Source organism: Lissotriton helveticus, chromosome 6 (genome assembly GCF_964261635.1).
Source record: "Lissotriton helveticus chromosome 6, aLisHel1.1, whole genome shotgun sequence".
Classification (NCBI taxonomy): Eukaryota; Metazoa; Chordata; class Amphibia; order Caudata; family Salamandridae; genus Lissotriton; species Lissotriton helveticus.
Genome location: NC_136067.1, coordinates 44068252 through 44083908, shown reverse-complemented (window position 1 = coordinate 44083908; position 15657 = coordinate 44068252). Strand labels below are relative to the sequence as shown.

At 49.5% G+C, this 15657-nt stretch overlaps 1 protein-coding gene across 6 annotated transcripts in view; it reads left to right on the top strand.

Annotated features, from left to right (window-relative positions):
• The window catches only part of DNAH8 (dynein axonemal heavy chain 8), a 10041960-nt gene extending 10028312 nt beyond the window's left edge, over positions 1-13648 (top strand). For all 6 annotated transcript variants that reach the window (XM_078647354.1, XM_078647353.1, XM_078647356.1 and 3 more), the window contains one exon: positions 12997-13648. In XM_078647354.1, the coding sequence (XP_078503480.1) occupies positions 12997-13284 (288 nt within the window). In that variant the 3' untranslated portion in view covers positions 13285-13648. The remainder of the gene's footprint in view (positions 1-12996) is intronic.
• The last annotated feature ends 2009 nt before the right edge of the window (positions 13649-15657 follow it).

Genomic DNA, 15657 nt, shown 5'->3' with positions numbered 1-15657 from the left:
TGCAGCCCCGGAGCCCTGCAGTCCCCGAGCCCTGGAGCCCTGCAGCCCCCGGAGCCCTGCAGCCCTGGAGCCCTGCAGTCCCCGAGCCCTGGAGCCCCCGGAGCCCTGGAGTCCCCGAGCCCTGCAGCCCCGGAGCCCCGGAGCCCTGCAGCCCTGCAGCCCCGGAGCCCTGCAGTCCCCGAGCCCCGGAGCCCTGCAGCCCCGGAGCCCTACAAGGGCAGGCGGGAGCCCTCCGGCGGAGGCTCGGGGCAGGCAGATTGACGTCATTTCGGTCCCGGCCATCTGGTCGCCCCTCTCGCCTCGGCCATCTGGTTGCGCCCAATGCTTTTCTATGGGGCGACCAGATGGCCGAGCTTCCCTGGAAGTCCCGATGAGGTGCCCGGATCCCAGGCAGGGCTCCAGGAGGTCGGGCACATTTGCGCCCTGGGTCCCCCCTGTCACCTTGAGTGTACGGATTACAAGAAAGGGGGGTAATTTTCCTCTGGATTACTAGGGGCAAGGGTATGCCCGGACACCCTCACGGGTGGGCGGTTCCCTGCCGGGGACCAGATGGGCTGTGTTCCCGGGCAACACCTCCCAGGCGTCTGGGGCTCCCTCCTCCAGGCCACTGCGTGGCAAAGTACACGGGATGGGCTCCATGGATCCCGGGCCCTGAAACCCCGGAGCCCCGCAGCCCTGCAGCCCCGGAGCCCTACAGTCCCCGAGCCCTGCAGTCCCCGAGCCCTGGAGCCCCGGAGCCCTGCAGCCCCAGAGCCCTGCAGCCCCAGAGCCCTGCAGCCCGGGAGCCCTGCAGCCCTGGAGCCCTGCAGCCCTGGAGCCCTGGAGCCCCCGGAGCCCTGCAGCCCCCGGAGCCCTGCAGCCCCCGAGCCCTGGAGTCCCGGAGCCCTACAGCCCCGGAGCCCTGGAGCCCCGGAGCCCTGCAGCCCCAGAGCCCTGCAGCCCCAGAGCCCTGCAGCCCGGGAGCCCTGCAGCCCTGGAGCCCTGCAGCCCTGGAGCCCTGGAGCCCCCGGAGCCCTGCAGCCCCCGGAGCCCTGCAGCCCCCGAGCCCTGGAGTCCCGGAGCCCTACAGCCCCGGAGCCCTGGAGCCTCAGAGCCCTGCGGCCCCGGAGCCCTGGAAGGGCAGGTGGGAGCCTTCCCGCGGAGTCTCGGGGCAGGCAGATTGGCGTCATGTCGGTCCCGGCCATCTGGTCGCACCTTTCCACTCAGCCATCTGGTCGCACCCAATGCTTCCCAATGGGGCGACCAGATGGCCGGGCTTCCCTGGAAGTCCCGATGAGGTGCCATTCGCCTCCCGGATCCCAGCCAGGGCTCCAGGAGGTCGGGCACGTTCGCGCCTAGGGTCCCCTGAGCCGTGCGGTGCGCATTTGTTCCCAGAAAGTGGGTTAGCCTTCCTCCGGATTACTAGGGACAAGGTACTCTGGGACCCCTCCCGGGCGGGCGGTTTCCTGCCGGGGACCTGATGGGCTGTGTTCCCGGGCAACACCTCCCAGGCGTCAGGGGCTCCCTCCTCCGGCACGCGGCGTGGCAAAGTACTCGGGACGGGCTCCATGGGTCCCGAGCCCTGCAACCCCAGAGCCCCGCAGCCCTGCAGCCCGGAGCCCTGCAGCCCTGCAATCCCTGAGCCCCCGAGCCCAGAGCCCTGGAGCCCTGGAGCCCTGGAGCCCCTGAGCCCTGCAGCCCTGCAGCCCTGCAGTCCCCGGAGCCCTGCAGTCCCCAGGCCCTGGAGCCCCGGAGCCCTGAAGGGCAGGCGGGAGCCCTCCCGCGGAGGCTCGGGGCAGGCAGATTGGCGTCATGTCGGTCCCGGCCATCTGGTTGCACCTTTCCACTCGGCCATCTGGTCGCACCCAATGCTTCACAATGGGGCGATCAGATGGCCGGGTTTCCCAGCCAGGGCTCCAGGAGGTCGGGCACGTTCGTGCCTAGGGTCCCCTGAGCCGTGCAGTGCGCACTTGTTCCCAGAAAGAGGGGTAGCCTTCCTCCGGAATACTAGGGACAAGGTACTCTGGGACCCCTGCCAGGCGGGCGGTTCCCTGCCGGGGACCAGATGGGCTGTGTTCCCGGGCAACACCTCCCAGGTGTACGGGGCTCCCTCCTCCGGCCCGTGGCGTGGCAAAGTACCCGGGACGGGCTCCATGGGTCCCGGGCCCTGCAACACCGGATCCCTGCAGCCCCAGAACCCTGCAGTCCCCGAACCCTGGAGCCCCTGAGCCCTGGAGCCCTGGAATCTTGCAGCCTCGCAGCCCCGCAGCCCTGCAGTCCCCAAGCCCTGGAGCCCCGGAGGCAAGGCCTACCAGGGGCTGCAGCATATCTTTTGCCACCCCTGGCTGGCCATCCAAACTGACACAACTGGCTGATCACTCAGCTGGAGCAAGGTTGTCTAATCACCCCTTGGTTAGATATAGTATTCCTATATCTAACCTTATATCTAGACACATATACACCTATAAGTCACTCCTATGGCAGGCCTTAACAATCCTGAAGGCAGAGTGCTTGGTTTTATGTGAGATGAGGCTCTAGCATGAGCTGAACCTGTCTGCAGCTTTCGGAACCATGTCCTTATAGCTGTTCTAGGATAAAGCCATACCATATACTCTTAAGTGCATTACGAACCTCGCGGTTAAATGCTAACTTTGGTTTGGCTTTATCAAAACATGTCGTGTAAGGTGTCATACGCTTTGGAATGCTACCCCCTCGCCAGTTTTGGCGACGGGGGTAGCATCCACCCTTCTAGAGGGAGAAGACATGTTGTTCCTACTAATCCTAGTTAAAGTCAACCAGAGCCTCAGCATCACAAAATGGATGCTGCTGCCACAGACACAAGTCTGACCTCCTGCTGCTGGGAGTCCTTCCAGCGAGGGAGGCTTGGACAATAGGTTTCCTGTCTTGGGAGGTGCGAGCACCACCCCAGACAGGCCATAGTGTATTGGGGCAGGGAGGGCTGAATGAAATGAGACACCGCCTGGGGCACACAAGGTGTCCCATGCATAGTCCAGTTCAAACCGGTGCTGGGGCACTCCAGCCCCAGCTCTGGCGTGAAACTGGACAAAGGAAAAGGGGTGTACCCACCCCCTTCCTGGGTCCCACCCATAGGAGGGACCTCGCAGTTAATCCAGCCCCTAAATTTGGTATATAGGTAGGAGCTGAGTCCCAATACTGTAGATTTATCCTGACTGAAACTTGAAATGAAACTCTGGACCTTGGACATTCTACTGCAACTAGAAGACTGAATAATCTCCCTAGTGGTCAAGGAGTGACCACCCTGCACAAGCAGGCACCATCAAGCGATCACCGGTTTGCTTTGTCGACGCTCCCCCCTGAAGCCCGAGCACAGAGCCTGACAAGACCCGGACTTCCAGACTTCCAACAGCCCGATCCACAGTCACAGCAGAGCTGAGACCCGTGGAGGCGACGAGAAAAGATGGCGTCTGTATTGTTTCTCGGCCTACTCTATTAGTATAGGACAAACAGACAGAATAAACTTTTTCCTACTAACTAAAGCTAATAGAGGTTATGCAGTGTGCATATTGAGCATAGAAGATATATCGATACATCATGCTAACATAATATATATATCTGATATGTTCTCGTTGTAGGGAAAATCTAACTTTTATCCCTCAGTTGTTGCCAGCACCAAGCACTCTGTGAGGGTTGGCTAACACTCACCCCGCACACATCCAGCACAGGCATCACTGTACATGTGACCCTGGCAATAAAGGTGCCGGGCACACATGCCTGTAGCCAGTTCCGCAAACTATCTGAGTGTGTCTGTGAGGTCATAATTAGGGGTGGGCAGAATTTGTGTAGTTGCGCTACGCAAAGCTCTGCGAAACAGTTCAAAATCTCCGCGAGCACGCAGAGTTCCGTCAACACGTGGAATTGCTTGTTCCGCCCATTCGCCCTGCTTTTTTCCTGTTCACGAACGCTGTCTGAGTGCTGGGGGGAAAATATCTCACGAACAAGCATTTTGAAAGCGCGTACAAGTATAAAATTCACCATGCTCCACAAAAAGCAAAATTACCCAAATTACCCAAATTCCGCGAGCGGAACATAATTTACCGACCTAGTCATAATGTATGCATGAGGGCCCCGGGCTCTACCACATTACACTGTGCTGTGTACAGCGGACGCAACCATGTCACCGCAGGCAGTGGGTAAGACCTTGGACATGTAGCTTTGTCGTCACCCACTCAATATGTTATGTTATGTTATGTTATTTTATTTTTATATAGCGCAAATCACCACTGGTCTCTAAGCGCTTCAGAGAAGGAGCAGTTCACTGCATGTCTGCAAGGAAGGAGCATTAGGCAGATGTCAATGTCACTCTAAACAAATTTGTTTTTAACAGCTTTCTAAAGGGGAGCAGGGCCGGTTCCTTGCGCAGGCTCTCCGGTAAATCGTTCCAGATCCGTGGAAGGAGGACCGAGAACGCTCTGCCCCCTTTAGTCATGAAGTTGTACCTGGAAGAGACTAGCCTACAAGCCTCCAAAGAACATAGCACCCAGCCAGGCACGTACTTTTGCACTCTGTCTTTTATGTATTTTGGTGCATCCCAATACATAGCCTTATGGGCTATACACAGGCTCTTAAATTGCACACGCTGTTTGATAGGCAGCCAGTGCAGTTTGTGAAGTAGGGGGGTGGCTCGCGTGCACCTAGGGAGACTAAAAATTAACCTAGCAGCATCATTCTGTACAACCTGTAATCTCCTCAGAAGCTTCTGTGGGATGCCCAAGTAAAGGGCATTCCTGTAGTCCAACCGAGAAATGACCGTGGCTGAGACAATTGATTGTAAGACAGGGGTGGAGAGGAGAGGGACAAGTTTCCGTAGTTGCCTAAGTAAACCCGTGAAGATACCTACAACCGAAGACACCTGGCCAGACATAGACAAATCCGAGTCGATTTTCAAGCCCTGGCTCTTTACTACTGGCACTGGGATTGGTGCCACACCTAACTCTGAAGGCCAGAAAGTTCACACCAAGGGCTATTTTGAGCTGGAATAATCAGCACCTCGGTTTTATCCGGGTTGACTTTCAGTGTATTGGTTGGCATCCAGTTAACAGTAAACCAGAGTAGATTTTTCATTGATTCTTGTGCCTGGCTGGTGTTGTCAAGCCGAACCAGAAGTTGGGTGTCGTCAGCGTAGTTAAAGACCTGGCAGTCTCTGCATGTAAGCTCCTCCACCAAGGGCTGTAAATAGATATTAAAAAGAAGTGGAGACAAAGCAGAGCCTTGGGAGACTCCACAGGACAGGGGGCCCAAAGTCGACACCTGCTTCCCCATTTGGACTCTCTGAGTGCGGTCGGTCAGGAAAGATCTTAGCCACTGAAGTGCTTGTCCCTTTATACCCAGGTTCAACAAACGGCTCAGTAGGATGTTATGGCTGACCGTGTCGAATGCTGCTGACAGATCTAATAAAATCAGAGCACTCAGATGTTTATTGTCGGCTCTAATTCTAAGCTCGTCCAGTACTGACACCATCACCAACTCTGTGCTATGGTGTGTCCTAAAACCTGCCAGTCTGGAATGGAGCTGATGGTGGTCGTCTAAGTATTTTGCAAGAGATTTCAAGACATGTTGTTCCAGTAATATAGCGAGGAAGGGGAGCTGTGAAATAGGCCTATAGTTTTTTAAGGCTGTCGGATCTGCCTGTTGTGAACGTATCTAGGACCCTATTTAAATATTCCCGATTCATGCCCTTATGTGGTTATAGCAAATCATATCCTTATAAAGGCATAAGAATCATATCCGTATTTAGTAATAGCCAATGCAGTCCAAATACGGCAAGGCTACTCCCATAGACTCCTAGAAAGTACAACACGTTCTTTAAACAAACCAATCCTCCAGCAGCCCGGGAATTCCCCCTGCTTTTGTTTTGATTTGTCCAAGAACTCCTGGAGTCCGAAAAGAACTGCGAGTTCTTAGTGACGTCTTATGTCCAACCTTACGTCAAACTCGGCACCTTCCAGGTATAAATATACCAGCATCTGCCTTAAGCAAACACACGGTGGTTTGGAGCAGATCGGCTATCGACTTACCCAAAGCCCAGCTGTAGCAGGTGCCGAAGGAAGCCGACCCTCCCATTGACGCACTGAGAGAGACGCTGTCTTTTCTCCTGCCGAGAAATCCAGCTCCAGTGTTTCCAGTCACCCTTGCGGGTTGCTGGGAGATTGAGTCCTGAGAGAGAGATACAAGACCTCCTTCATTCTATCACCAAGGTACGGAGCTGATTAGATCCTTAGAGAATTCTTGATTCAGATTCTTGGCAAAACTATCTTAACCTAAACTGCAGCTCATATACTTCTTCCCACGTACTAGGCTTAGGTTAGGTACACCGGGGTAGGCGTATCTTAGAAGCACCAGTTGAGTACGTTTAGTCATGGTTTTATATATGTATATATTTTATCTATTTTAAACACGGTATGGCTCAGAAACCATATCAATGCTTTTACAGTATTATTTCAAAATACTCCTTTTACTGTACGCACTTTACTTTATAATAAGTATTGCAATTGTGGCAATTAACTTCTCTTGCATGAGAAAGAAGACTGCTCAATAAATAACCACTTTTATCGAAAACGCCCGTCTCTCTATTTCTCTGCACTCCTGGTGAAACTAAGCATGCACGACTGACTGAGTGAAATAGCTATCTATTGTTTCCGCGACTCTGGAGATATACTCCTTATTCTGGAGGAGCAAAGTTGTCATGTTTATGCGGTTGTCAGAAACGAATCCCTTCTTGTCTATTCAGGAAAGTTAACACCTTCCTGTTCACTCGAGAAAGTTTCTAGTGACCTCTGAGCTAGCTGGCATTCATAATTAGGTCTAACATATTCAGTAGAGACCTAGTCGATCTCCGTCCTACGTCTAAACTATCGTTTACGTTAATCCAATGCGCAGAGCCTATTGGGAATATAGGAACTACACTACATGCCCCTCGTTTTTTCAATAGGGGAATAACCCTTGCTTCCTTCAACATCGCTGGTAGATAGCCCAGATCTAGAGATTCATTGAGTAAGCCCAGGGCTTGCTTTTCCAAACCTGGCAGGGCCATTTGAAAGAGGCCCGGCGGGCAAGGGTCCACTCGAGAGCCTGATTTAATCTGTTTAGCTACTGCAGCCAGGGTGGCAAGGTCAAGCTTAGGAAAACTAACCATCAGGCTACTGGGGCAGGATGGGGTAATCTGCTCCAGGGGACTGGGATCAATGGGGTTTGTAGTAATTTCTGAGACGATGTCCTGAACCTTTTGGAGGAAAAACCCCTGAACACTATCACAGGATGGCAGGGCTCCCATGGTGTATTTGTCCCCTTTTTGGATCAGTTCCTTCAGTATTGCGAAGATCTCTTTTTGTTTGTTTCCCGCCGAGCTAATCCTAGCTTCATAGAATGCCGCCTTCTTACCTAGGATAGCTGATTTATACGTGGCAAGGAGGGCTTTATAGGTTTTTAAATCTATTGGATCATACTTAATCCTCCATCTCCTCTCGGCTTGTCAGAGAAGTTGCTTTTTTTCCCTTAAAGTCTCGTCGTACCACGGGGCTCCTTTCCCTTTGTCTCTAACCATTTCTTTCCATCCGGTGCCAATGGATCAATGGCACCGGAACGGAATGTAAGAGGAGTGGACTGGGCCACCGTCCTCAGGTCCAGCGTGGGTGTGTACATGATTATTCCGGGGCTCTGGGCATGGTTCAGTACAGGAAATGTGCAAATGCATGTGTCTCTGTCGCAGTGTGGGTCTCCGTTGTAGGGTGTAGGTGGTCCCTGATGGGACCTAGACACCCACGTATGTGATCAATCGATCAATCAATCAATCATAGTACTTGTAGAGCGCGCTACATGCCCGTGAGGGTCTCAAGGCGCTGAGGGGAGGGGGGTGCTGCTACTGCTCGAAGAGCCAGGTCTTGAGGAGATCTAAATCAGCTTCCATGAGGTCATACCTCACACACACCTGTTCTGCCACCTCCTTTTGGCATTCTGACACCTGGCATTGATATGCAATGTGTGCCTCGGTGAAGTGTTGGGAGCCAGCCCTGGTGGTGGGTGCTTCCTGCTGTGTGGTCTGTGCAGGGGCTGGGGTCTCCTCTATGTAGCTGGGCTGCCCTGCTCCTGGAGGTGGGTTGCCTAAGATGTCCATGAGCTGTTGTAGGGCGTCAGCGTCGAAGGTGTGGTGATCCTCTCCAGAATCACCGATGAGTTGTCAGGTCTGCTTTGCTGGAGGTGTTGTCTGTCCCTCTCCAATGTGAAGGGGAGATGCATTTTGACATTGTGTTGACATGTATGTTGGCGCATTATTCAAGTTTACATGCAGACTGTATGACAATGTACATTGTGACTGGGAGGTGCTGAATATTTGATGCAGGACAGTGGACATTTGGACTACATGACGGATGTGAGGTTGTACAGGTACATTTTCATCTCACAGTTTCCTGCTATGTTAGATGTGATTGGCCTGTTTCTACGCATGAGCGGACCGAGTTGTCTCCTCTGTTCTGCAGTGTAGGAGTTGCACTTTGTACTACATTGTTGTCAATGTGGATGTACTATTATTGCTATGTGTGCGAGCAGCATTGTGGGAAGGTCGCCCCTGCAGCTGTGATTTTTCTGCCCCTTATCCCTCTGAGGTGTTGTGCCTTTGACTTTTTTGCTTTTACGGTGCTGAGATGTTGGTGACTTGGGTCATTTGTGTTTTTGGACGGTTATTGTAGTCTTGTCTGCAGATGTGTTGTTGACGTCAAGGATTGTTTCTGCACGTGGATGTGTCAGAGTGGGACCTGCTCCTTTCTGTATGTGGTCCACCTCAGTGTTGTGGCGTGCACAATGTCATGATGATTGTACTGCAGCCATGCTGATCGTCATGTAGTGTTACTTGCATTGTCTGTGTGGCTCACAAAGACGCATCTGTGCAGGGTTTCGCACGTGTGCATGTGTTGGTTGTGGGATTGTTGATGTGAGGGGTGGGACCCCTTTGGGCACATGGTGGATGGGGGCCTACTTGGTGTTTGTGTGTGTGCTGTAGTGTGCCACGGGGATCAGGGACATTATCTTGGGTCATTGTTGGTGTACAGTGTGCTACACATCGTAGTGCATGTTTGCCATTGTGCCCATCTCCCCCTGTCCCCCTAGTCCCTGGTCATTACTCACCCTGTTGATGTTGTGTCAGGTCCTATCGAGCTGTGTCCGGACTCCCAACTCCTTGCACCATCTCCACACTGATGACTGTGGCCTCCATTTCCTCCAGCTCCTCCTGTTGCGCAGGACTCCCACCTACTGTCGCCATTGCTGCCTTCCTGTTGGCAGCAGGTTTGTGCTTGGTTTGGCTTTTCACTTCATCCCAGCGCCTCTTGGCCTCCTCCATTGACCTTGTCGACACTCCGACTGCATTCACGTTTGTCAAATTGAAGTTCACTTGATGGTAGTGTTCTGTCACCTCTGTGACGCTGATCTGGTTTTCCTGCGGACTGCACCTTGTCTTCCTCTTCTCCTTGGTTTTTCCGGACCCCGAGGATCCTTGCTGGTGGTCTGTGGGGCGCGCGTTGACCTTTGCACTCGGTCCGTGTGCATCCATTGTGCTACGCAGTTTATTTTTGTTTCCCTTTGTTTTTGTTCTGCTTTTATGGTGCCTTCCCCCGCTTGACGCGTGGGAATTGCAGACCTGTCACTGGTTTTCACTGATTTTTATATCGCGAATGGCCTCATCGCAACTTTCTTTGTGTTTGTGTTTCACATTTTTGCGGCATCGCGTTGACTTTATCGCGGACATTTGACACGTTATTATGAGCCTATCACATGGTACCGCCGTGTTGAGAATACATTTACACAGCGTTGTTTTCCCGCAATAGACTGCGATGTGAAGAGTTGTGTTAAGCTAATTTTGCGGTAATTATCACACGTTCTTGAGAATGTGCCCCTAAATGTGTTAAACAAGCTACTTAACACTCCTTCAAAATATGCCTGAAGGCTGCTGTCCACAGCCACCCATTTGAGAGCTTTTTAGTTTATTAAAGACCACTAAAATTACCATAAGGGTTGCCTGGATTAGTGCAAGGTGCATCACTCCTTTAAGTGCACACTATATACTAAGCAAGCCTCCTACACCAATGTTATCCTGTGAGAAAAGTAGGCCTTGCAGTAGTGAAAAACGAATGCAAAAGTTTTACATTACCAGGACATGACAAACTTGCCCAGATTTTTAAATATACTGAGCCCTGCTCTCTGGGCGGTTCAGAGCCTGGCCTAGGTTGGCTTAAAAAGGAAGATTTGGACATAGAAAAAAAAGTTTATTTTGCCTGGTCAAAATGGTAATTTAAAACTGCCCACACATGCCCAGAGACATGTTTGAAGGACTTATTAATAGGTTGAGGCTTACAAATAAATTAAATGTGCCAATTGGATGTAAGGTAATTTCACCATGTTTAGACAGGAGAGCACAGGTTAGCAGTGGCAAAGTGCACAAGGTCCTAGAGACCAACAAAAACGGGTTCAGAAAACAGAAGGGTGAGGGCAAACACATTGAGGATGACACAGCACAGAGGGATAAGTCCAACAGGGCCATTTTCTGAATGCCTTGACAGTTGCTCTTTACATCTCATAATTATCAAGATGATTTTTCTGGTTGTGATCACTTCTTCCATGCATGTCAGTGAGTTGTAAACGCTAAGCATCAGGCTTCTGTGCACATACTTTTACTCTAACGAGCTGACTTCCTCCCAAAGGTGGTGACTTCTTTCCAAGTGGGTCAATTTTATTTACTCCGCCCTTTCACCCAACCAAGGAGAAGTAGAAGTTGCACAGCCTGTATCTCTCATAAGGTGGTGAGCTTATACCTCACCAAAGATTTTCGTTGGATGACCAGCTGTTGATCAACTATGTAGACAGTAGGAAAGTAGTACGAATTTTGACCTTATCCTTAGAGGACTATCTTCTGCATTGAGTTCTGCTGTGCCATAGCCCCCCAAAAATCTCCGGTGGGCATTAAAGCATACATAACGAGAGCCACATTTTCAACTTCTGCTCTAGCTATACGGGTCTCCATTTGTGACATTGGCCGAACAGCTACATGGTTATCCCTCCGGACCTTCTTCAAGCACTATTGCTTGGATGCAGAGGTGAAAAGGGATGGTCATTAACCATGCATCGAGGACCTGCATGCCAGATGTGGGTTGTGCTCATTAATCTATTCAAGAGATGTGTAATCTTCAGGTAAATAGAGTATCAACTGGACATATCCTTAGTGAAAGTAAGTAACTTTTTTTATGCCCTTTCTACTACACATGAAACATGTTATCCTTCTCACTTTTTTCAAGTGGTTTCAATACTGGCGGTGCCATTCTCTTCCTCTTCCTTCTTCTCCCATGCCTACTTTTATTAATGCAAATGGTAAACATGCAAAATCCGCAGTCGAGGCCGGCATGACTTGTGTGAGGGAACGGGGGGTGCACAGGGAGTGGAGGTTACGCGGGGTGGGTAATTTAATTGAAAACAAAATATATATATATATATATATGCCGGGTCCTGCGTCTTCTCTGCTCTTCTGCTCTCTAGGAACAGGAAGTAGAAGCAGGCAGCCAGGCTCCCTCCCCTAAGCCAATCACAACGCTTCAAGCAGCGTTGTGATTGGTCGGGACGCCGCCCAGCCAGCGGCTTATAGGGAGGCCATTTTCTCCATTGCATTGCCTGCATGGACAAGGGCAGAATGCGCATGACTGGTTTGGGCGGCACCAGGGGGCTGACCAAACAGTGTTTGCTTACTTGGGAGTTGGCAGGCACACCAGTCGTCCCCTACCACGCTCTTAGATGTTACCATTTTATGTTTCTGCTTCTTGTACTGTGAGAAGCAGTGGGTCGATGCTCCTCCACCCTAGTGGAGGGCCCGCCCCTGCTTATTCCCCAGAAGCTCGTAATAGGCGCAGTTTATCACAACCGGTAAGTAACATACCCTGTGGTGTCGTCATTTATAAGGTGTAATAAATCTCCATCCGAATGGCACGCTAATTTTGAAGAAGGAGTAAAGAGAGCTTGCTTCTGGTTTAAAATGAGTTGTGCTGAAGTTATTACATATCTGCTAACTTAAAACCTGGTTAATAGTGGCCTGGAAAAACAAGAATAGGATGCACAAATATTATTACATATCTGAGCAGTTCAGAAAAGGGAGAGATAAAGCACCTGGGGCCATATGTCTCAAGCGTTTGCGAATGCAATTTTGCCAAATGGTATGTATTAAGGCAAAATAAAGAATCGCAAAATTTGCGATCCCTTATTTTGCGATTGCATTTTTAGGAATCACAAATTTTGCGATTCCTTAAATGCAATGTAAGAAGCACCAAAAAAGTGCAATTTGGCCTTAAGGAATCGCAAATTACCACCAACTTCAAGTTGGTGGTAATTTTCGATTTCTTTGAAAAAAGCACTTTTTTGCATTTTTCAAAGTGCAATGGGCATGTATGTGCGCCACATGTGCACCCATGCTCATTTCAGGGGTGCATCAGGGTGTCCTTTTGACACCTCTGCACCCTTGAAATTATTCTCAATTTGTGATTCTCAAATTGCGAATCGCAAATTGAGAATAACTTCCCATTCATTCCTATGGGCCTCCTGGCCCATAGAAATGAACGGGAAAGTATTCCTTAATCGCAATTTGCTAATCACAATTAAGGAATATTAATAAATCGCTAAAAAATTGCGATTTTTTTACATACATCCCTATTTGCAAATCTCAAATAGCGATTTCTAAAAAATCGCTATTTGAGAATCGCAAATCAGGATGTTGATACATATGGCCCCTGGTAAATAATGCACCCTTCAGTGCTGGTATTTCCTAAAGTGGTATTTATTAATGCTCAAATAACTGCTCCCTCAGATGTGCGCCTGTCTTTGTCTTAGCTGAAATCTGAAATGAATGAATGAAACTTGAAGAGCAGTTTTTGTATACTGTACAGGTACATAAGTGAAGATTATCACAAACCGATGTCTCATGCATGTCCCCTGTGCTCTGTCATGCAGGAAGGAGTGTACGTTTATGGACTGTACATAGATGGAGCCGGCTGGGATAAACGGAACGGGAAACTCACAGAATCCAGTGCCAAGGTCCTGTTCATCATGCTACCGGTGGTGCACATCTTTGCCATCAACTCGACGAGCCCCAAGGATCCTAAACTCTACACATGCCCGGTGTACAAGAAGCCGAGGAGGACAGATTTAACCTACATTACTCCTCTCTGGCTGAGAACCGTGCAGACCCCAGACCATTGGATCCTGCGGGGGGTGGCCCTGCTCTGTGACATCAAGTGATCCTCTTCCAGTTTTACAAACTACTCATGGCTTTTGTTTTAGATTCTGAGAGTCAGAAGCTTATTCTATTCCTGTTTGTAATAGAATTCGTGCAGTGTTTTTCTCTTGAATAGCACAGCGCTCGTTAATAGTTTTTCAGTGTCCTTTTCACTTTGTTTGTACAGCAGCGCTCGATTATGCTGTCCTATATGACAGTGTGCTTATATTGTCCAAAGTCAATGTGTGAGACATTCTGTTTGTCAGTTTCTCATTACACTTTACTAAAATACTTTGCTGAAAATGCTTTTAATGTCAAATGAAGTCTGTTCAATACTCTTTGACTGTTGAGAATGCAGGGCAGACAATAAAAATGTAAACAAGTAAATATGTCTCTTTGATTAAAATAACAAAAATGCAAGGCACTCGTACAGAGATCAGCATTATGCCATCAACACTGTTACTTTGCTTTTACATTTACTCATCAGAACAAAGACAGCTCTCTGGGAGAACATTTTGTTCATATTAACAATAAAATGCAAAGAACTTTGAGTTGGAAAATATATTGTCTTAGTTACTTACCAGTAATTGCAATACTCTGAGTTCTATTCACCCGCTCGTAGCCAGCCATTATATGTGAGACCTCCATAGACACCAACCCCACCAGATCTAAAACGAATAAAAGTCCATCCACCCAACCACATCTCCCATCCGTAACAAGCTCCATTCAGCAGACATGTCAGTTGTCTCATAGGGAGGGTGGGAGAGACCTTGGCTGCAAGCGACGTAATAGGACTCAGATTAATGCAATTACCGGTAAGTAATTAAGACATTACCTCCTCGTCTATTGCCTCACTTGAATCCCTTACATGTGAGATGCGGCAAGCAAATAAATCAGACAACTGACAATGCCCGCTGAACACATATTCATTGAGATGCACCTCACCAAGAAACCATCTAATACAGCATAGGAGAGGGAATCTGATGATCAAACACCTCAGAGACACAGAGAACCTCAGCCAGACTAGAAAGTCCAGCAAACGTGGAGGCATCAGTCCATGGGGTTAACCAGGAAAGCTCCCCAATAGAAGCACCCTGTAGCACCATCAAAGTCGAGGTCATACTCCGCATAGACCGACCCCGAACCAAAAAAGGAGGACCAGACCCGGAACTACAAAGACCATAGAAACCAACATTCAGACCCAATTGTGCAAAGCAGTAGCCGCTGGTTCTCTTGCAGGGGATTTCCATGTATAGTCATAATCACTAGAATAGTACCTCTCATGAGCTGGGACCCCGGAGCACTTCTTTAGATATATCTTCTAAAGTGGATATGTTTCACCTTTCTTCAGGAAGGCCTGCAAAGACACTTAAGAGATAGAAAAGACAATAATGTAGCCTTACTGAATAGGCTACAATGGCCACAACTTCATCTTGAAGTGAAAAAGATAGCCAGTATACTAAGTTTTTTGCAATTGTTTATGGTGTTTAACCCACAGAAAAACTCCCCCCATAGGCTGCCATTATATGTCTTAAACTAGATGATGTGCCTTTAAGAAACTCCACAGACCACCAGTATCCCATGATGCACAGTCAGTGGCAGTTACTTGAGTTCTTTTTTCCGGCTCCTGTCATCAGGACCCTGGAGCATTTACTCCAACAAATTTGGTTCTATTCATCAAAAATCTCTTCAGAAATTTACCTATGTTTCACTCGACGTCTTTGGTCTTTCTCTACCTTTTTCTGTCTTTTTCTACAGGAATTACCACAATTTCTTGCAAAAATGCCATCTCTTTTTGATAAGTGTCCAGACTGCGGAAGGAAGAAGGCCAAATCTGACCCTCATGGAATGTGCATTATTTGTCTACCTGCTACTCACGTTGCTAAGTCCTGTTCCATCTGTAAGACCTTTTTCAATTATACACTGCATGACAGGGAGAGGATTTGACTTCAAGAAACAGAAGAACAAAGAAAACAGTAGGTTTAGTCATCAGGTGGGACTTCAGGGCAAGGAGAGGTCAGTCCTCTACCAGGGCCCTATCTTCAGTCTCTGGGGGGCTACCCAGCAGAAGGAGGGCTAAAAAACAGCATAGTTCCCGATCGATGTTGAACACTATGACGTCGAGGTGAGCAGTGGCGACCTGTTCGTCGTTGACCCAGGGCTCTGGGTTGTAACGCTGATGATGTGCAACATCAAGCAGAAGAGCTTCGATCGCGGTGGCTACACCAACGGTGAGAACTTGTTTGGAGTCGAGAAGCCCACTACAGACGGTAACGAGATCGCTGTTGAGAACGTCGCATCACTCGGCGTCTACCCATCATCGTCGATCGACGGCGGCACATAACTGCCGATCAGCGTTGACTCATCGCCATCGCTCAAAGCTGCCATGCCACAGT